This window comes from Copadichromis virginalis, linkage group LG3, assembly GCF_057382275.1.
Source record: "Copadichromis virginalis isolate Kocher_CV1m ecotype Utaka linkage group LG3, C_Virginalis_male_GT1.1, whole genome shotgun sequence".
NCBI lineage: Eukaryota > Metazoa > Chordata > Actinopteri > Cichliformes > Cichlidae > Copadichromis > Copadichromis virginalis.
The window spans coordinates 50,903,525-50,925,809 of record NC_140620.1 but is presented as its reverse complement, the minus strand read 5'-3'; the positions used below and the strand labels follow the sequence as shown (position 1 = coordinate 50,925,809).

The 22,285-nt window shown below is 40.0% G+C and overlaps 1 protein-coding gene across 1 annotated transcript; it reads right to left on the bottom strand.

Annotated features, from left to right (window-relative positions):
• Positions 1 to 30: 30 nt before the first annotated feature.
• Positions 31 to 21,978, bottom strand: LOC146715160 (urea transporter 2). Its single transcript, XM_085451580.1, has 8 exons — positions 21,610 to 21,978; positions 20,111 to 20,300; positions 19,427 to 19,555; positions 16,629 to 16,818; positions 9,797 to 9,944; positions 2,708 to 2,839; positions 950 to 999; positions 31 to 571 (listed from the first exon to the last, which is right to left on the bottom strand). The coding sequence occupies exons 1-8, from the start codon at positions 21,734 to 21,736 to the stop codon at positions 389 to 391; spliced, it is 1,149 nt and encodes a 382-aa protein (XP_085307706.1). The 5' UTR covers positions 21,737 to 21,978; the 3' UTR covers positions 31 to 388.
• Positions 21,979 to 22,285: the final 307 nt, after the last annotated feature.

Here is a 22,285-nt window from a genome sequence, read left to right as displayed (position 1 = left end):
CTTGTTGATTTTCATGCTTATTAAAAGAGGTTTTCTTTCCCTTTAAAGTGCCTGTTTCTGTCGGCTTTGTGTGTCATTTGAGGAAAATAATACAGGGGGCTAATCAGAGTGGAATATTTGACATATTTAATAGAAATGGTCAGGTTTGAATACATACATTTATGTAAAGACAACTGATCAATTCACTACTGTGCCTTAATTGCCACACTGTGGGCAAAATATAGAATGAACTCCTCCTTAAAGTGTTCAGTAAAGTGTTCACCATCTTTAACAAGCCTATGCTGATATGAGAATGTTTACCTAAAACTTTTATGGTCTACTCCATCCAGCTAACAACATGACAGTCCAGATACAGTGCTGCGTACACAGGTGCATGTCTATCCTCACGCTACACATCTGCGCTCTCCCTTTCTTCGGTGTTTCCAGCTTCCCATTGGCTTCGCAACTGCAGGTTGCGTTCAGGAGCTCTCACTTGACCAGTCGGGATGCGGTACGCTGCTAAACTGCCGGTCAACAGCAACATCAGTGTGGCCACCAGAGTAGCTGCCCAGCTGCATGCTGGCAGACCAACCTTGGCAGAAAAAAAGAGAGAGGATCTTTAATAATGAATAAGACTGAAGTGAGACAAAATTTCATGTCCACTGCTTTTGGAAATTCTCCTTCTATATATATGCAAGCTTTTAGGACACTGAATCCATAATGTTTTTAGATTGTAACTACTTATTTGAAAGTTATAGTTATTTTAGTTACATTTGGTGGCTCCTGTAAACACATTTAAGGCTAAAGAAAGTGATTTAAATTTCACAATCGAGTTCCAATCAATTTGAAAGCTATATCCTACTTTGGAAAAATTGGAAGTTCTACAGAGTATTACACATAAGAAGCCAAGCTTGCAAGCGTGGGATCAAAAATGTGAAAAGGGTTGTGAAAGGCCTCTGTGTGTACTCACAGTTCCCATCAAATTGCTCAAAGCAATGTCAGCATATGCAGAGAAGAAGGCTGCGGACGGGAGAAAAATAAAAGATTAGGTCAAATATATCCTCCACATGTTCACTCCCTATCACTCTCCAGGTTTCTGTCTCACATACTGCTCTGTGGTATTTAGTCGCACTTTCTCCTGACAGTAGACACAGTACCAGCTCCACGTAAGGCCAATTTACCTAATGTGAGCAGATTAGGTCCCTTTTCAGAGGGGTCAGTACCGCTTTTTGCCTGAGCTGCAATTTTATTCTGTATTTATGTGTTAAAGGTTTGAAAAGGAAACACATTCTGAATAGAAAGATAATCTGTCTATTCAGAGTGCCTTTCCAGCTTATAACTGACACAATTAGAAATAATTGTTCAGTGTAATTACAGCTATTCAGCATGAAGGAGAGGAAAAAAGGAGAGGAGCAGTAATAAGTAGAGGGATAATGTAGAAAAGGGGGAAATAAACTGAATTAATGACAGGAAAGTGGAAGTAGTGTATGTACATAAATGGAGTGACTGCGGGTTAAATAAGCTGTTTATTTCATACGTATGTGGTCATTAATGGAGACATGCCATATTCTTCTTAAGGAGGGATGATTCAACATCAGAATGATCAACAAAAGAATTCATTTAGTGATGATTCACTGAGAAGAGCTGTGATGGAGTAAGTGACATTTTGATGAGTCAAAGGATATCAGCACATTGAGCAAATTACATAAATGCACAAAAAAGAGGCCTTTCATTCAAACGGGTGACTATCTCAGAGACCCATGTAAATGGGTCTTGTTTGTTTGACCTCAATTTCCTCTCAAAGTAAATTGGTTGCTGTGAGTATTTCTTTATTACTATCAGGTTTTCGACACATGAAAACTTTTTACCCACATTGTCAAGATTAATTAAAAAAAAAATAAATACATTTGACTGCTTTAACCCAGGGGTGGGCAACTCCATGCCTCAAGGGCCGGTGTCCTGCAGGTTTTAGATATCACCCTGGGTGAACACACCTGAATCAAATGATTATTTCATTACCAGGCCTCTGGAGAACATCAAGACATGTTGAGGAGGTCATTTAGCCATTTAAATCAGCTGTGTTGGGTCAAGGATACATCTAAAACCTACAGGACACCGGCCCTTGAGGCCTGGAGTTGTCCACATCTGGTTTAAAGGGTTAAAGCTAAGTGACAGCCTGCTTTAATGCTTCAGCACCATGGACAGAGGCAATGGGAATCTTACATTTGGACCAGTAATAAAACCTTTGATGCCCTCCAGTGGCATATTTAAGTACTGAGACTCACAATTACACAAGCAAAAATATTGTTTTGCTGTTTTATTAATTCTGTAAGACAAATACAAGGAAGGCCACTTCATTTCAAGAACATATTATTTTAAAAATGGGAAACAATATTGTTGTATTGCTGTTGAAAGCCATTTTAAGCTGTTCTCTTATCTAAAAGGCGTCACCATAGCAGGTAACTCCACATATTCCATTTGTCAGATTTCCCACCACATTCCTGATACCCAAGGTACTTGTTTGGTAGGGCGCTTTTTCTAAGGCGAAAGCTATTGTGCATATTAGAGTATACACAATGGCTAGAGAAGAGCATCCCCCAGAATAAATTTGTACTTAAATGCCATCTTACATCATTTGTTATGTAACTACAGCGTCATTTAACTGCCATTAGATACTTGAGACAACAGATAATAACTGTGCCTGTGTGTGTCTGTGTGTCTGTGTTACCACTGGCGATAGCAAAGAGGTGCGTCCACAAGCTGAAGATGAAGAATCCTCCAACAGCCATGCAGCCCAGAGCTCCATTAAACCCTGACAGACCTGAGTACAGAGATTCATGACGCACTGCCATGGACAAACCTGCCACACACAAGAGCCAATGAATGAGTCACACTTGTTCACAAATATGGTAATAACACAAGTGGAAATACACAAATAACAATTAATTACTGTATCCATCACTGACAAGCTGAAGTACTAAATAACTGTCCATGTGGTGGTGCTACATGCACACTATTGTGTGGCTGCTCTCAGTGCAACGTGTAATTTGCGTGTAACCTAATAAGGACATTTTAATGTTTCCTGGCTGCTACTTCAAATCAACACACAGGAAGAGACAAAAACTGGTCCAGAGTAGAATAGAATAGAATCGGCCTTTATTGTCATTGTACATGTATAATGAAATTGTGAGTGCTCCACAGCAATAAAATATAAATAGTGGATAGCAAGAATAAATAGCAAACAGGAGAATATATATACAATCAAGATACAAAAATAAGAGAAAAGCACAGATTAGAGAACAAATGTCACTAAATATCAACATTTCACTGAAGCTCCTAGAAGAGCAGTTAGTATTTTAAAGTCTTGTGTAACTGGGTTTACAGAATATGATGCATCACTAAGGTAACCGCTGCCAGTTTGCCTGCTTTGTCTATTGTATTCCAGAATATTGCAGGTTGAATTGAGCCACTGTATGTCGAATGGGGCCACACCAAAGGGAATCTGCCTATTACATTTTCTTAACACTTAACATATCAGTGACATGCAGTTTTAGATTTGAAACAGAGAATAACATTCAAATCTTCATCACAAGAGATTAATTCATTCTGAGTTTGATGTCAAGAAGGCAGGTGGATTAAGACAAGGTCAATGCCTTGCCTCTGACTCACGTGCACACGAGATATCCACAACAGTGTGACGCTGAAACTAAAAGCAAACTGCACAGGGGGCATGCTGGCCCAGATAAATCTCTGCAGGGCCAAAAGCACTGACATTTTTTCTCCCTGGCCTCCGGCACCAGCTGCACAATGTCTCCCAACCTTCTTGAGGGAGAATAACAATTTCAATACAATGAAGTAAGAACACGTAGAGCCACTGAGTTCGTCTGCAAAGGCCAACAAGTTTTTTTTTCCAGAATCAGTGAGCATGACAGTTAACATTTCTCTGAAATATTTAACCTTTGTTGAAATGTAAAAAACAAAGAAAAAAGTATTGCAACACAGTGTTGTGGCGCACAATCCACTGACTGGTTGAGGCTTTTCTATGTGGAGTTTGATTGTTTCCTCTCTGTCTATGTGGGTTCTCTTCGTGTACCCCGGAATATGAGTGTGAACAGTTGTCTGTTTGTGTTAGTTCTGCAATAGCTTGGTCACCTGTACACGGTGTACCCCACCTCTCGACCCAGAATAACCTCAGCCCACCTGTAACCCTGAATCAGATAAGAGGAAGGCAACAGATGGAGCTGGATGGATGCATCTTCAACCTTACATTTGGAGCAGATCTGACCTTTTGGAAAAGTTTTTGTGTTAGATTGTTTCCTGATTGATTATTTAAACTTTGCTCCATTGTCATATACCTAATTTGCAATGGCTGCATGTTCACTTCCCTCATGTAGGTAAACACCTTTTAATGTAATGCATCCCAATCCATCAGCAGAATGCCAGCAATTGCTAATTAGTATGTCAGGAGATAATCTAATTACAGTATTGGACATATTCAAATGTTGACCTGTTGTAGATTGCAGATTAATAGTTAGGATACAATCGAAATAATTAATATTCATTTCAAGGACATACCAATATCAGCTTTCATGGCAATCTATCGTGTACTCGTTAACAACAAGCTTAACCTGTAAGTCATTAGGACACATTATGCCCAAATTCTGTTCATCAATGTGAAAAATAGCGTGATAATCCACCAGCTTCTGAAATATTTCCATTCCAAGAGCCACACCAATATTGTGTCTAATCCCCAGTGCCTTCCCTCAGATCTAATGCAAGTGACTATATAAACTGGATAAAAAGAGTGCATATTGCATGAGCCCTGTAGTAGGAGTGATGGATTTTTAACTGTCTGGATATGTCGAATATTATAAAATAAATAACTGAACATGGTCTGGTTGTGAGGAGTGACCCTTTAATCCTCCATTTGCTCTTCTTATAAATCATTTACACACATGTGCACTAAGTTGGATGAGCTCCACTTTGCTAAGTACATTTTTATTTTTTATCTTTCAGCCATTTTCATTTTAATGCCTGAAAATGAAAGATAATACACAGTGTAAATGCATGGCGACTGTGCGTGGTCGCTTTGATGCTGGTTTTACAGACTGTATTTTATAAGGAACTATCAATTTTGGTGGCTCGTCTGTAGATTAATGACCCTCAGGCAGTGCTGTGATTGATTTCCTTATTACAAGGCATTGGCAGCAGCAGTTTGGCAGTCTGGACCTGAAGCAGACTGACCACACCCCTGTGGTGCTTCCTTACTCTGTGTCTGCTAGACTATTGGCTTCCACTCCCGTTTGCTTTTTCTGTTTTTACGGCCACCTCCTTCAGCAGCTGCTCGTTAAACGCTTCACTCTCCATCTTTTATTCCAACCATTTTCTTTTGTTTCTCACACGCAGTACTTTTCTTGTTCCCTTCATTGTTTGATCACTCCTCCTTTTCCCACTTGGTCTCTTTCTACACCATTAAAGACTAATAGCTTTGATGGAGAAAGTCCCTGGAGGATACTAAATTTTTTTTTTTTTACTGTTTTTACGTCTTTATTCTTGTGTGTTTCTGGATGTGAAACTCTCTTTCTGATGTCATCTGTGCTATCAGAATGAGTCAGAATGAGTATTCATATCATATTAAATCCAGTATGTCCCCTCTCCTTTTTTCTCCTCTCCTCCCATTTCTTTTTCACATTCCTCCATTAACAGTGACTTGCAAAAAGACTAAATGGTGGAGAAATTTATCGCAATGAACTCATACGAACTTTGCATAATGTCTAACTTGGTATTTTGGTATTTGCCTCCTAAATTTCCTTTCCCACCCAGTGGGCCCTCCTGACAAGACCGTCCTATGTTGGTAATAATTCTGCGCTATCCTAGGTACCGTAGGGTGAGAGGCAGGAACAGCATAATAAAGCTGGAAATTCTGTTTCAGGTGTGCCACCCCAATATTTTTAGTGGCTATACCCATGAAAGTAATTCTGGAGGCGCTGATCCTCTGGGCTTCATGCAACTAGTGACGCATCCTTTGATGTTTTTAAGGGGGAAAATTGTGGACTCAAATGTTAATACTCTCTAGGGTTCAACAGTCTAAGCATCAGATGGAATTATTTATCTTAGCTTTAGTAGTACTTTATATTACAGCTTGGTAATAACATGGTAATAATGGAATAAAAATGTGAAAACAATATTACTATGAAATATAGTAGAAATGGGCAGTTTTTCTTTTTGCTGGCCTGATTCATGATTATTGCTACAGTTATTTGCTGGAAATCATCATACCTTTGGAAATTTCCATTATTCTATTATTACTATGAAATTTAATAGAAACATGCTTTGACTTTATAAACAGAAATTTCCGACTGTTCAGCTCAGCCATTCACAGAAAATACTTCATGTATGTCGTTAAGCTTCTTACGTAATACCCGAAGGTCTGACTCAAGACCACTGGTGTACAGTTTGACCATAATTCTGCCAAGAGCCTAAATAAAATCACAAAAGCAGGTGTTGCCGTTTACTTTACACTCTAATTTGATATATTTTAAACATCCCTATGCATTACAACATTATACTTCATGTCACAAATAAACATCCTTCTTCCTCCTTTCTTTTGTTCTCCTGATGCTACGCTATGCAAAATCACAAATGCAGATGTGAGATTTGATGAAAAATCTTTTGATGAAAGAACCCAGAGTTAAGAGTGAACCGTAGTTGACTTCTCTGATGCCTCACTTTTTCTTTCCTCCTGTACCTGATACACAATATGAATGCAGCAGAAGGTAGACAGGCTATGGCCTACATACAGCCCCTGATCTCCTCCTCCTGAAATCCCTCATGGGACTAGTTTACAGCACAATCCTTTGAATGACAGCTCTAAAAATGTCCTCACACTCTCTCCTCTCCAAGTCTGACCCATGCTTCTGTATCTTTCTGCCTCCTTCTGAAGACATTAAAAGGCGATGAAGCTGTTAAGCTGAGACAGCCTCAATGATTTCATCGGCCTGTCAATAAATTACACATTTCTGAACATCTGCCACCTGCCTGCCATTTGATCTTTACACATTTAGCACTACAGTCATTTTTTTTGTTTTTATTTATGTTTTTGTCACTGATTTCATACTTTGTAAGTACAAAACAAAACCTAAACAAACAAACAAAGAAATAAAATGGGGACATTTAGTCCATAGATGAATTATACAGGTTTTTTTGTATATCACAAAAGATTATCGGTTTACTTATCTTGTCCAAATAATGATACAAGGTCTTTTGTTGTTTCTCTCCCTGTCACTTTTTTATTTCATTTACTCAGGTCACGCCTTATCCTTACTTTCCCTTCAAAACGTATTATACCCTTTCTCAATTCTCCATCTCCATGTTTTGTCTCCTGACACTGATCCTTCTATTCTTGTTCTAATTCTCTGCTGAACAGGATTCAGTTGTAAGTTTAACCTTGTAGCACTTATTCACACTCTCAACTGTCTCAATTGTTGCCGCTGTGGCTTCTTTTCTTTCGGTGTGTGGGTGTCCATTTTACATTTATTCAGAGCTTCTGGTTCACCAAACAATACCAAGAGGTTAAATGATGCTTATAATTACACAGTAAATGTTATGAACTTTTCTCATGACTGTATATACAGTATAGTTTAGTAGTTAAGAACAACTGTGGAGATCTGTGATGCAGAGGAATCTGATACATCAGACTTTTGTAGACAAAAAGTACAAAAATAATAAATTAAGTTTAGTTTTATTCTTTTTTGAGAGATTTGTCACCTGGCAGATGTATAGTAAGCCAATTGCAGTAACAACAGCATTTAAAATTAGGAACAGGATTGTTTGCTGGATAAGAGCATATTTTAGGCTAGCGGCTAAATTTTGGGTTTTGCAGCAGCTAAAATCTTTCTGATGGAGCCCGAAATTACAGGTGTCTAAATGACAGAGACAAAAGTGAGTGACTTTCATGTTAATAAAATACTTCAAATAGCTTAATATGGCTAAAATATGACTAAAATTCTAAAATCACTAAGAGCAAAAGCCGCATTACAAAGAAATGAAGGAAAGAAGAATGGATCACAGAAAAAAGAGAGAATGCACAAATAGCAGTGAGAGAGACTTTGGCATTTTGTCTGTCTGCATTTAGCTGCTACGCTACATCAGGCTGCTTCCTCTTGGCTCTGTCTCCTACACAACCTATTATAGTCACATCCCTTTGATTACTTTCCCATCACACCGTTGTTTTTATTGCAGCAGTCTGTGTGGTTGTTTGTGTTTGTGTGTTTCTGCACTCCTGTGTGTATGTCCCTGCCACTGTTAGCATGTGTCCACAGGTTTGTGTGAGTGTGTAGCTGTACCAGCTCACTCCCACTCTTCTTTTTTTTATTCTGTATGACTCATAGCTACAAACACACATGATGTAGACACACACACACACACACACACACACACACACACACACACACACACACACACACACACACACAGTATTTTAGGACACTTTACTAAAGTTACATAGATGTGGCTGGAATCAGTGCTGAACGTCCAGCGTTTCTCATTCTTTTGTGTAAACAGAGTCAGAGTGAAGCAGATATCAGAAGAACACTGTGCCACAGCCCCGTGGGTGTGTATATAAGCCAGCAGTATTAGTGCTCTGCATGGCTAATTGCTTTGTGTTTTATTTAGCTTCGTGCGCACAAGCTGCTGCTGCTAACAGTTTCTTATTTATATATCTGCTGCTGACATGTCTTAATTTCAGAGAGATGCATGAACATAACCTGAAACTGAACTCATTACAACACACTTTCATTTGACACTTCGCATGCAGACATTTACGTCTTCAGGTCCTGGCAGAGGTATTGCATTTTGCTTTTGGGCACAGGTGTGACTACATGCGTAACACCAACTTTGACACACTGTTTCACAAACCAGTAAAGCACGATAAAGCATAGCTTTTAGGCCAAATCTGTTAATATTGTTAATATAAACAGAGTTTTCCAGTATATTATGTGTAAATGTTAATGACTCAGTTGGGATTATCATCATGCTTCCACCTGGGTATCAATCTCAAGGCATGTAAATTACTGTAGGATAATTGTGTGAATAAGAATATGAATAATCTGTGTCTTCCAGCCTTGTAATTGATTTGCAACCTGTCCAATGTGTGCATTTTTCCTAAAGTAAACTAAAGCAGGTTCATATGGATAAACAATGGATTCACAATTTGTAAAATCACAGACGTCAGAGCATGAAACAGACCTAGAGCAGCTCTGTAGGGAACCATGAGCTACTCCAATTTTCAGTCTGACTGAGGCTGTATTTCTCTTTGTGTTTTGTGTCTTATATTTACAATGTTTTCAAGAAAGGCCTAATAGGCTCAAAAAAGGCAGACTTTAAGTCCTTTGTGAAGGTAAATTGGATCCTTCTACCCCCCCATAACACAAACAAAACTACCTTGTGATGTTTACTTCTCCCCTCAGTAAGCATAAATAGTTTGTACTGCTGGCTTTCTATCATAAATATTGTCTCATGCTTGGAAATGGTACCCCAGAGCCACTGAGGACATTGTTACACAACTATTTTCACACAGTAATACTCACCTCCTCACATTTTACTGTGAAGTTTAGGAGTTCCCTGTAAGTGGTGAGCTCTAAGGTGATGTATCATACAATGAAATGCTGACAAGTTGATCCCAGTATCACTGAAGACTGTGTTAAATTGGGATTTATTGTGAGTGGTGCATTTGTATGATGCACAAACAAATGCAATAACACTTTTCTCTCTCCCACTCCTCCCACGCAGCCACATGAGCACACAGATTGAAACCAACCGGTCAGCGTTCCTACTGCGGATCCCAGCAGAGCATGGACAGCGAGCAAGGGGGAGTAGAGGAAAACTGCTCCCAAGATGAGAAGGGACGGTCCCAGGTCCCCACAGGCAAAGATCTGACCCACTCCAAGAGGGATGCCACGTATTACCTGGACAAAGAGAGGACTTAGGGGATTATTTGCTTTGCTTTTATTACCTAGCATACTGAAGAGCATTACACAGAATTTATATAAGTTGCAAGAGCAGAAACACTCTCACAAAAACATAATAACACAATGGTTGAAATAACCTCAGTGACTTTCTTGCAGCTTAAATCAGCATTTTTTTTTTTTTTACCAACATTCACACACACCCGTGCTGCATCCAAACCAGTTAAATGAAGAGTTTCCATGGTGATGTGCTGGTGCACCTGCCTGTCGCGGATATTTAGAAGTCATAAACGGTCTTTCATTATATTGCTGTAACTCTTGCATGCGTGCCTGTGTATGCGTGTGTGTTTGTGCAAGATTAAATACACTGTCAGTGAAGTGCAGCCAGAGCACCATCCTCAGCAGACTGACTGAAGCCGAAGACATCAAATATAAATAGGATCGACGTCATCACCATCTCTGGAGAGAACCAGAGGAAACATGAGTGAAAGAAAGAATGGAGGAGGAAGACTGATGGAAGAAAAGTAAAACAGAGAGCAACAGAAAATAAATACTGGATAAAAATGGGGAAATTAGGAAGAGGAAAGAAGAAGTAGCAAGGAATATGAGGATGGGACAGGATCACAGTGACCTTGTTCGTTGTAAACTAAAGGGAAGGAGAGAGATAAAGAAGGAAGAAAGGAGGAAGGAGATTTGCACAGCAGAGCAGGGAAACAGACTGGAAGGAAGAGAGGCACAGAGATGAAAAGAACGGTTTAGAGGGTGTAAATCTCATAAGTAACAAACAAAAAGGGAATCTATTAAGTTAAAGGAACAGCTTTTTATGCGATGAAAGACAGACAGATGGAGTGAATCAGAAAGGAAACAATGAAATATGTCTGAAGGAGGGAAAGATGGAGAAACTTTGATATGTGGGGAAAAAAACTGAAAAAAAGAATCTGAGGTGATGGAGCTGAAAGTTGTGGAAAGTAATTATTTAGTGTGAGGGACAAACTGTGCCACGGGGTGTGATGCTTGTTAATGGAATCGTGTGTAAATCTTGACTCCATATTCAGGACACCTTACAGGGCTGACGGCTGGCAGCATGGCTAATCTAGTTTATACAACTTTGCAGTTACTTTGCATATCGTCGTGTACAGAAATGCACTTTAGGCAATGTGCTACAAAAAAGAAGTAACAACTTCAGTCTGTAGTCTCTGTCAGATAGCTTCATACCAGGAAGCCTGCTTACAGGTCTTCTAAGGTCATGTCCCTGCCATCAGTGTTTTGTTATTTTCTTAAAGAAATAATGAAGCAAAGTCATGCACAAAAACTGAAAGAATGTCTCTCGGCTCCAGTGGATGAAAGCTGAAGTCAAAGCACAGGAGCCAAAGACTGAAGTTCCCTAAATGGACACTTGAGGCTGATTCCACAGGCTATTCAATTCCAGCTGACTCCCATGTTAAAATGCTCAAATTTGCATATGCGTTAAGCTGGTGTAATAAATCCACGGCAGACCCGACCACACGTTCATGCTTTCCAGCATACTTTATTCACGGTTGCTGTTTTAACAATACTCGGGTGCAGTTTTCCAGATCACCGCCAAATACTTCACCAACCACAACACACACTCAGGACCCAGTGCTATTTACGCAGGACGGCGTGGTGAGCCGATGCAGCTCCGGTGCGTTGGCTTCTCCTGCAGCTGTGCCTCACCTGACTACTGCCTAATGCATTTGGTATCTATATGTCATTTTCTCTTTTGTGGCAACAACACATGGGATAAAATCAATCCCTTTTCTTCTGATTATCTGGGTCATGAGTGGCCTATCCCATTTGCCATAAGGCGAGAGACAGACAACTATTTGCATTCACATATTCACCTATGGATAATTTACAGTCACCAATTAACCTAACTACATGTCTCAGGCCTGTGGGGGGAAGCCAGAGTACCCAAAGAGAACCCATGCAGACACGGGGAGAAGATGCAAACTCCACACAGAAAGACCCTCGGCCTGATGGTGGATTCATTTCCCGAAATTTCTTGCTGCGAGGCAAGAGTGCCATCACGCCAGCATGTTGCCCAACATGGGATAAAATATTTACATAAACCGAATTAAGGCTTGAGGTCATGCATGGGTTATTGGGCTTGTTAATGCATAACTCCTTTTTGTCCTCTTTGTTTGACAAGTGGGTTCAAACTATGCTCTCGGTTATCTTCTAGACATAACCTCGGCTAATTGGAGTCACTAACCTGCACCTTTTGACCGTGTTTGTGGTGCTGGTTATCTGACAAACAGCATGAATTGCTGTGAGGTTAATTGTACTAACAGCCCAGGAGAGAATCTGGAGCTCCAGTTTCGTTGAGAAAGCAGTCTGTGCTGACTACGAGTGTGCTTTGGTAACATGAGAAATAAAAATTAAAAATAATGCAAGTTAGCTGATAATTTGGCCCTCAACCTTGATGACTGTAAATTACTTCCTTTGATATAAAACCCCCCTTCCACCAGTCAAGGACACTCTTGAGAAAGCAGTCACATCACTGTCAGAATCCACAATCATGAGATGTCCTCATGAATGGCTGCAAGTGGAAATGATGTGTTTGCTGATGATGACAGAAATAACTGGATGAGTTCTCAAGTGTGCAGGGCTTTACTTTCTGCTCAGTTTCAGCCAAATGCTGCAAAATTAATCTGACAGAGTTTCACAGTACAATGGTAATGACACAAAGCATACTGCAATGACAACACAGGAGTTTCTCAACACAAAGAAACTGGATATTCTTCCATGATCAAGTCAGTGACCTGATGTCATGCCAGCGTATTTGGTGTTTCTCTGTGTGAGTCTATACAAAATATTTTTGTATAGACTGTATATTTTTAAACTGCCAAATTGTCATTAGAGCATAAACCTAGCTGTTAAGACATTATAATATCCACATGACCACAAAGCTTTTCTGATTTGGGTCACCTAATTGGGTCTGCCAAAGATCGAATTTAAATTCAGTCGCTGTGTAAGTGCTGAGATGCCAGCTGGCTCACTGAGATCAAAAGCCGAACACAGCAGCTGGTGAGAGTCTGGATTCCTGTCTTGTGAGAAGCAGCTCAAGGTAAGTGCCTTTCATTTGAATTCAAGAGATGAAAGGAAATAAATTCCTTACAAAGGTACACTGTTCAGCAACTTGTAGACAGTCTACTATACTTTCAGCTTCAAATTCAGGAGTAAGTTCTCACTTTGTTTTGTCTTTTTGTCCCTGACTGCTGAGCCCCAAGTTCCCAAATCCCCATGAACCCCCACCTCAGCCCACCCACCTACTCCCAAACTTACTGGGAACCTGATATTTAAACCATTCATCACAAGTCCAAGCCCTTTCTCTCCATAGAAACGGAAAAGAATACAATTAAAACCGTAACCTTTATAAAGAGCTTAACCTGTGCAATCACATTCTCCCAGCAAAAATCATCTGTTGAAACAGTTTTGACTCATTATAATTTCCAAACAGGAGCGCCACCACTGACTGTTGCTAAGTAACTGGTGAGTCATAGCTGGCTGCTCTTATGCATATAGTGCTCCCAGTTACTTGTTCACTCTGGAGACCAGGCTGCAACATGATGCGCACTCTTAGGATAACCCTGGCCTTAGTTAAGCTTGGTTTCTGTCTCTTTTTTTTCTTCATTATATATCCTACCAACTTCTAATATTTCCGTTTGTGACTGCAAATGAGCAGCATCTCTAGTGGAAGTCCTCATGATGTCAGCTCATCAGTAACAGAAATCCATTTAACCATCACGTAGTTTGATACTTCTCAGGCAGAATTTCATAAAACCAATCAAGTGGCTAATGTGCTGGTGGGACTTAAAGTGGAGTGATTAGGCACTCCCTGTCTCCTTTGTTAGGTACACCTGTTCTGCTGCTTAGTAAAATAAATATCTAATTAGCCAATCTCATTAAAAGCTCTCAGTATATTTAGACATGAGAGAGAAGAAAGAAGAAATATCAGAGAGAGGAAAGCTGATTTAAGTGACTTTTAATGTTCCATCGTTGTTTGCACCAGATGCACTGGTCTTAGGATCTCAGAAAATGCTGATCTGCTGGGATTTTCCTGGAAAACCACCTTTAGGGTTTACAGAGAATGGTCCAAGAAAGCGACTTTACCTATTAGATCACTGAAGGGAAAATGTTTTGTTAACGCCAGATGTCAGCGGAGAATGGCCACAAAGCTGCAAACCGATAGGAAGGAAACAGTAACAGCGTCCACTCTTTACAGCCAAGGTAACTCTGAAAACCTTGAACAATGTAGAGAGGCAAGAGAAAAGTGGAAAAACATTGCCTGTTTTGATGAGCCTTGATTAATGCTGCAACATTTGGATGGTAAGATCAACATTTGGTGGGAAAAAAAAAATGAAGGCATGGCTCCATCCTGCATTCATGTTGTTTCCAAGTGTGGGTTAAAATTGTACAAACTGTACAACCTTGTCCAGTAATTGCACTTATAATTTTTTCATATATATGCATTTGTCTATCTAGAAGAAAATGGGATCATACTAAAATTAATTAAAAATTTTCCCATGGTGCACTTCGAATGCATTCACTGCTGGACTCCAAATCTTTAAAAATCGTCTTTGCCAGCATATTTTCACTATTTAATATTTACCCCTCTGGCACATCCTGGATAAGAATATTAGTTTCCTCTCTACTAGTCTCACAGCACCATTAACTCTCAGCAGAGAGACACATTTTAAGAAAGTGTGACTTGCTTTTATATGTGTGGGATACTAATAAACTCCTAATGGCATCAATGAGATATAGTGCTGTAATAAAGTTCTCCTAATGCATTGAGCACAGCCCACCTGTGTTCTGGATCATTAAATGATCCTCGTCTCAAAGTAATGTTACTGTAAATCTGACTCTCCTGTGTGATAATTATCACTGAAGTTAACAGTATCACTAGTGCCAGTGAAATTAGGCTCGCACGAAAGACAGTTATTTGGTTATGCAAGATGTTAGAGATTTAGATTTTTTTTTATGTACTGTTTATAGCTTATATGACACTTAACACATTTATTTCATAATCCGTTTTAATAGTTTCAATAGTTCTAATTATATCAGTGAGGACAGCCAGAAAACAGAAATGTCTCTTTTTGTAATGAAATAGCAATAAACAGTACTTCATACTCTAGGAAATGGCACCTGAGTGAATAGACAGGATATAATGGGTGATTGTGCCAGTAGGACTGAGCCAACACAGTCAGACTGAAAACCAAGATGTCAACTCTAACATAAACTTGAATATGCAGAAATCAGTCTCAATAATTTTCACAGTTTCACAGAAAACATTTGGACAACTTCAGGGAGCTAAGGCCTGAGGCAAATAATGCACCTGGACATGGCTAGATGATATGAGACAAATGAACAATTCATTTTCATTGTGTTAGACTTTCTGTCCCAGTATGAAAGTAAATCAAAAATCAAAAGAGTGACAGGTATAAAAATCTGTCACAATTAGGGATGGGTATCGAAAACCGGTTCTTGTTGAGAACCGGTTCCCACTGTTTCAATTCCTTGGAATTGTTTGCCATTTTTGCAATCGATTCCCTTATCGATTCCAGTCGCCCCGAATGACGTCACCACGTTGCGGAGCGTCATTTACCTGGCAGGAAACATGGCGGCTCAAACGCTCAAAAGTTTGGTTATACTTTACGAGAACGGATGACAACAGGGCAACTTGCAATACTTGCAAAGTAGATATTTCATTTCAGGGAGGAAACACTACGACTATGCAAAAGCATTTGCTCACAAAACACACGATGACCTTAAATGAAGTTTTTAATTCCGCTCCGGACTCGTGAATCTCAACCCAGCAGCAGCGGTAACGTTTGCACGTCCTTCTCCTGTTAATGCGGCAGGTAAATAATCAACTAACAGTGCATATTATGTTAGCGCGATCTGCCTTATTACAAAACCTGCCATTGCTGTGCATTTAGGCGACCATGATGAGAGAGACAGACAGAGTCTGGCTCAGATGCTGCCAGTTCTCGCTGCAGTCTACCGGTAGCATCTCCTTTCAGGCCAGGATAGTCACTGCTCGGTGACATTCGTCTAAGTTTGTGGTCAAAGGCTTGCACCCATTTGCCACAGGAGATACCCCCGATTTTCGGTAAGTGAACGTGTTTAATTGTAGGCAGGGACATTACTGGATATTCTTGTGTAATTGCTACTGAATACTTTATGTTATACTTTGTTATTGCTACAGAAGAATATTTATTTTATAATTTTTCATTTACTATTTTTTTTCCTGGGGACCCTGTGACACCCCATTGAAGAGCCGTAGGCTGTGGATCTCTTAAGATCTCACTGCTGGGTTTGTAAGGCCATGTTACTCCTAAATTTCTATCTTGTTCAAAGAGAAGATATAAAACAAAGTTGTAAGCTAATCGACCTTAGTGTTCTCTTTATTTAAAAAAAAAATCAATAAAGAATCAATTCGTTAAACAGAATCGAAAATGGAATCGGAATTGTGAAAATCTTATCAATACCCATCCCTAGTTACAATGTAGCCTTCAGTATTTTGGTCATTCTTATTCCATATCTCAAGGTTTTAGTTGTCGATTCCAGATTATAGTTGCCTCTCTGTACCTTCACGTAATTACTTCTACAGTATTTATCAGACAGAATCCCAGTTCAGAGGTTTTACATATTCTTTACCTGTAATGCTATGAGCTCTGTAGCATTGGGCTCCAGGGCCCCTGGTGGTTTTATTGAGTGGTGTGGAAAATAGGGGTGTTCTGGGCCAGTACACAGGAGGTAGAGGATGATAATAATGTTGAAGGGAAACACGGCAGCAGGCAAGTCCCAGCGGTCTAAAAACGATGAGAGTCCACTAAACAGAAAGACACTGAAAAAATGAAAAGAGTAAGGAAGAAGTAATTAGAAATATTACTATTTTGTCTATTTCATTTAGAAATGAAATAGACAAAAGGAAAACCCAGAAAGTGTATACAGTGGGGCAAAAAAGTATTTAGTCAGCCACCGATTGTGCAAGTTCCCCCACTTAAAATGATGACAGAGGTCAGTAATTTGCACCAGAGGTACACTTCAACTGTGAGAGACAGAATGTGAAAAAAAAATATCCATGAATCCACATGGTAGGATTTGTAAAGAATTTATTCGTAAATTAGGGTGGAAAATAAGTATTTGGTCACCTCAAACAAGGAAAATCTCTGGCTCTCACAGACCTGTAACGTCTTCTGTAAGAAGCTTTTCTGTCCCCCACTCGTTACCTGTATGAATGGCACCTGTTTGAACTCATCATCTGTATAAAAGACACCTGTCCACAGCCTCAAACAGTCAGACTCCAAACTCCGCCATGGCCAAGACCAAAGAGCTTTCGAAGGACACCAGGAAAAGTATTGTAGACCTGCACCAGACTGGGAAGAGTGAATCTACAATAGGCAAGCAGCTTGGTGTGAAAAAATCAACTGTGTGAGCAATCATCAGAAAATGGAAGACATACAAGACCACTGATAATCTCCCTCGATCTGGGGCTCCACGCAAGATCTCATCCCGTGGGGTCAAAATGATCATGAGAACGGTGAGCAAAGATCCCAGAACCACACGGGGGGACCTGGTGAATGACCTGCAGAGAGCTGGGACCAAAGTAACAAAGGTCACCATCAGTAACACACTACAACGGCAGGGAATCAAATCCCGCAGTGCCAGACGTGTTCCGCTGCTGAAGCCAGTGCATGTCCAGGCCCGTCTGAAGTTTGCCAGAGAGCACATGGATGATACAGCAGAGGATTGGGAGAATGTCATGTGGTCAGATGAAACCAAAGTAGAACTTTTTGGTATAAACTCAACTCGTCGTGTTTGGAGGAAGAAGAATACTGAGTTGCATCCCAAGAACACCATACCTACTGTGAAGCATGGGGGTGGAAACATCATGCTATGGGGCTGTTTTTCTGCCAAGGGGACAGGACGACTGATCCGTGTTAAGGACAGAATGAATGGGGCCATGTATCGTGAGATTTTGAGCCAAAACCTCCTTCCATCAGTGAGAACTTTGAAGATGAAACGAGGCTGGGTCTTCCAACATGACAATGATCCAAAACACACCGCCCGGGCAACAAAGGAGTGGCTCCGTAAGAAGCATTTGAAAGTCCTGGAGTGGCCTAGCCAGTCTCCAGACCTCAACCCCATAGAAAATCTGTGGCGGGAGTTGAAAGTCCGTGTTGCTCGGCGACAGCCCCAAAACATCACCGCTCTCGAGAAGATCTGCATGGAGGAATGGGCCAAAATACCAGCTACTGTGTGTGCAAACCTGGTAAAGACCTATAGTAAACGTTTGACCTCTGTTATTGCCAACAAAGGTTATGTTACAAAGTATTGAGTTGTATTTTTGTTATTGACCAAATACTTATTTTCCACCCTGATTTACGAATAAATTCTTTACAAATCCTACCATGTGGATTCATGGATTTTTTTTTCACATTCTGTCTCTCACAGTTGAAGTGTACCTCTGGTGCAAATTACTGACCTCTGTCATCATTTTAGGTGGGGGAACTTGCACAATCGGTGGCTGACTAAATACTTTTTTGCCCCACTGTAATGTTTATCTGGACTTTTCAGTGGGAGGCACGTTTTGTCACTGAGGCAGTCACTTCTTTTTCTTGAATATCCTGTTGACTGACTACTGTAGATCTCAGCAGAGACAACTCATGATGGGGAAGCTTTATTCCAATGTGCTTTGTTTAAAATATACATTACTGCACTGAGAAATTTAACAAATTCATCTTTGTTCATTTTTGATAAGAAAATAATGATAATGATAATGATGAACTACTTTTTTTTCTGAATGACACCAACCTTAACATTTGTTAAAGTCTGGAAAACGCCTGAGGTGGTGGGTTCTTGAAAATTACTCCCTAAAAAGAATCAAGTAGCTAATGTATCAATAAATAACAAGATGTATTTTAAAGAATATATAATCTCTGTAGATCAGCTGATCTAAGTGCCAGCCTGCATCACTGCTGGCTCAGCTGATACACTTTCTATGCATTCAACCGGCACCTCACATTTACAGCATGCTATTTAGGCAACATGCCATAGCTTGCCTCTGGTTGCTTTGCATGTCCAAGCTGCTTTGCAACCCATCTCCACGTCAGCTCCTCCTTTCATGCTATATTTGGATTAATCAGTGTCATATTTGTTGACCGCGATTTTCACATGTACAGTACATATAGAAAGATGGGGAAGTTTGCAAACAGAGTCAGATATTAAAGATATGAACGACTGCAGACAGAAGGAAAAATCTTCTTTTGAATTTGGAGAATCTGACTGAAAGGACAACATGAATGACAGCCATTCCCTTACCTGAACCATTAACCTTGAGAAACCTTGAGAGTTGAGAAAGCACTCTGAGGAAATACTACTACTATACTATAATAAAATGGACACACAAGAAGGGAATATAAAACACATGCGTCCGTGTATGTGTTTCTTACCATGTTGCCGACCCCAGGAAGACAGGCAGCAGGAGCCACCAGTACCAGTCTCCAGCTGAGCTATACACTCCCATAAGCAGAGACACCAACATGCCATTAAAACCATGATGACCTCCCGCCACCTCAACACTATACACGCAGACACAGAACAGGAATATTTACATATGACGATTACATTTTGCAAATAAATACATAAATAAAAAAAAACCCTGAAAGGTAATAAATCTGTACTGTTTTTTCTGTAATGCAACACAAAGCTTTAAATAGATTTTAATGGGTTCTCAAGAAAAATAAAAATGTTCAGTTGAGTTAATGAGCTGAGGCCCATGGGTGACATTAAATTTTCTCTGCAAGTCAAAGTTAAAAATTTGAGGATCTCCTGTTCAGCTGGAATTGTTTTATAAACCTTAAAAACACATTTCACTTTGTATGGTATAAATACAGGGAGAAGGCTTCAAAAATAAATGCAGGGTGGTGTGTATGCAGGGCTTATAGTTGTGAATTTTAAGTAGAAGCCCCGATCAATAGCGAACCTGAGTAGATTACAAGGTCAAAGGTTAAAGAGGATATGTTTTATTTATGTGCTTTTAGAATGACCAAAGCATTAAATATGGACACATAAATGTTCACTGCTTTCAGCCTCTGTAGTGTTGCCTGTGTTTGTGCATTTCTATATCATCCCACCTGTCTTGTCCTGTGATGACAGCTGTTAGCGTGGAGGCCAACACTCCCAGAGTTCCCAGCAGGCCCTGCCAGGGGGAAGCCCAGTACAGGGCAGCCAGGATGAGACCACCACTCAGCGGGTTGTTGGCCAGAATTACCCTGGTCACCCCTCTCAGGCCACAGACTGCCAGCTGTAGCACAAATGACTTGTCTGAGGACACATGAGGAAAAAAAAGGGTCCCTATAAATAAACAGCACTTCACAGCAAGATGCTTGCAGATGTAAAAGTGGACTGAAAGAGGCGAGTGCAACTTTTACAAAATTTCAGCCGCAGTTGGATTTCTTGTTGCTAAGTCAGGGTTTTATAGCAGAATCAAAATTGGATTTTAATGATAATTTCGTTCCAAGTTGGAGAGAAAGTGCGACAGTATTCTCTGTGGGAGTCGCATCTGAGTGATTTAATGGTGATGTAAGCTTTTTTGAATCATTTATTTATAATTATGGTAATTTAGCACTTCCTCTAGTGGCAAAGTTTTGCGATTAATTACATTAACCCTTTAAGACCTACCATAGAACCAAGTCTGCCAGAGCTTACTTTATGTTTTTACATGCTGTAGTGTCATTTTTGGGAGCATTTTAAGGTGCTATATATCAATACAACTGTTATAGCCCATATTTTAATAATATGTATGCATTAAGTCCATAGTAACTACATTAATTGCAAAAAAGTGCAATAAACTACAAAAAAATTTAAAATCTTTTTTTTTTTTTTTTTTACATATATTTCTACTTGGAGAAATTTAAGAGGCTTATCCCTCAAAACTTTAAATACAAAAAAGTTGCAAAAATTGTTTACAACAACAGGAAATTTATTTTGAGTGTCTTTATAGTTTTATTTTTGAGATACAGCAATTTTTATATACACTGCAGGAAAAACAAAAAACAATCCTATGATGCAAATTTGCAAAGAAAACAGCAGGTGCATCAAAATAAACTATTTAAAGCAGTGCAATTCGAGTTCTAAGCATCTGAGAAACTATTCAGAAAAGCATAAAGTCAAACATGACTTTTAAAAACACCAATATAGGCTTTTAAGGCCTACAAGTAAAAACTACATTTTCCGCGGAAATGACCTCACTTCCGGTTTCAGGCAGGAAATGGCGGACATGCGATCGTTCGTGCTGACATCTGTTTCAATGTGGGAAGTGTTACGAACAGCTGATTGGATCGGCAAATATTGTGCTTTTGTTCCTGCAAGCGCTTTTTATGCAATTTTTGCAAAGCTATATGTGGAAGGAAACCGTGACCGAGGACAAGCTGATGGCATAAGATGTAAGTACAACTCCTCCGGTTTCATATGCAAAAAACTTATTGCGCTAGCTTACGAGGTTCTGGTTCTACAGGGATTTAAAAATAATTACGCAAAACGGAGCGTGCCCGCTCTGACCGGCTTTAAAGGGTTAAGATTAGTATTGTAAGAAAAGGCTTCTGGATGACATGTATTGTGAGTTTTTTCCTACCCTTCATGTACTTATCCAAGTGCTCCATGTCTCCACTGCACAATAGCAGGCCATTCAACACACGCCGACTGAAGCTGGCACGCGTCCTGCTGGCCTCCTCCATCTCTGTTTTGGTTTCTATCCACATCCCTGCAGCTGCTGGGCCACACCAATACAAAACGTGGCAAATGGATAATAATTATGCTGCAACTCTTCAAGGTTCTTCTTATTTGCGACTCTTTTTGTTCTGTTCTCGTCTGTGTTTGTTCCTCTGTTGGTTCTTTCCTTCTGCTCCCTCTGGTTCATCTCCACTCTCCTTCGCCTCCCTTTCGCTCCCCCTTCCCTTTCCAGTGCGGTTTAAGGGGGTAACTTATAAACCAGGGGGGTAACGTATTCACACAGCTTTCGAGCACAGTGCCAGAGACGAACAAAGTCCAACAAAATCAGAGGAAGAAGACCTTGTCCTCTCTTTCTCCTCTCTTCAGCCAGCCCCACTCTGACATCTCATTACCTATTGTTTGTTCATTTAAGCTACTCATCCACTTTTTATTACAGCATGTGTGTGAATGTTTGCCTTTCCTTATTTGTAAAGCCATTTGTGGACCTCATGTTATCTGATGCTTTTCCAAAAGGTGTAACATATAATCCAGATCTCTGTGCTGCTGTGTCCTCTCTGAGAAAGATATAGGAGAGGAAA

Bases quoted from the DNA above. Each gene is read 5' to 3' on its own strand.
- LOC146715160 (XM_085451580.1), bottom strand. From the start codon at position 21,736: ATGTGGATAGAAACCAAAACAGAGATGGAGGAGGCCAGCAGGACGCGT. The intron at 9,945-16,628 runs GTAAAGAATATG...CTCTTTGTCCAG, and splicing joins CAGAGCTCATAGCATTACAG to GTAATACGTGGCATCCCTCT. The intron at 2,840-9,796 runs GTTGGTTTCAAT...TGTGTGTGGCAG, and splicing joins CGCAGTAGGAACGCTGACCG to GTTTGTCCATGGCAGTGCGT.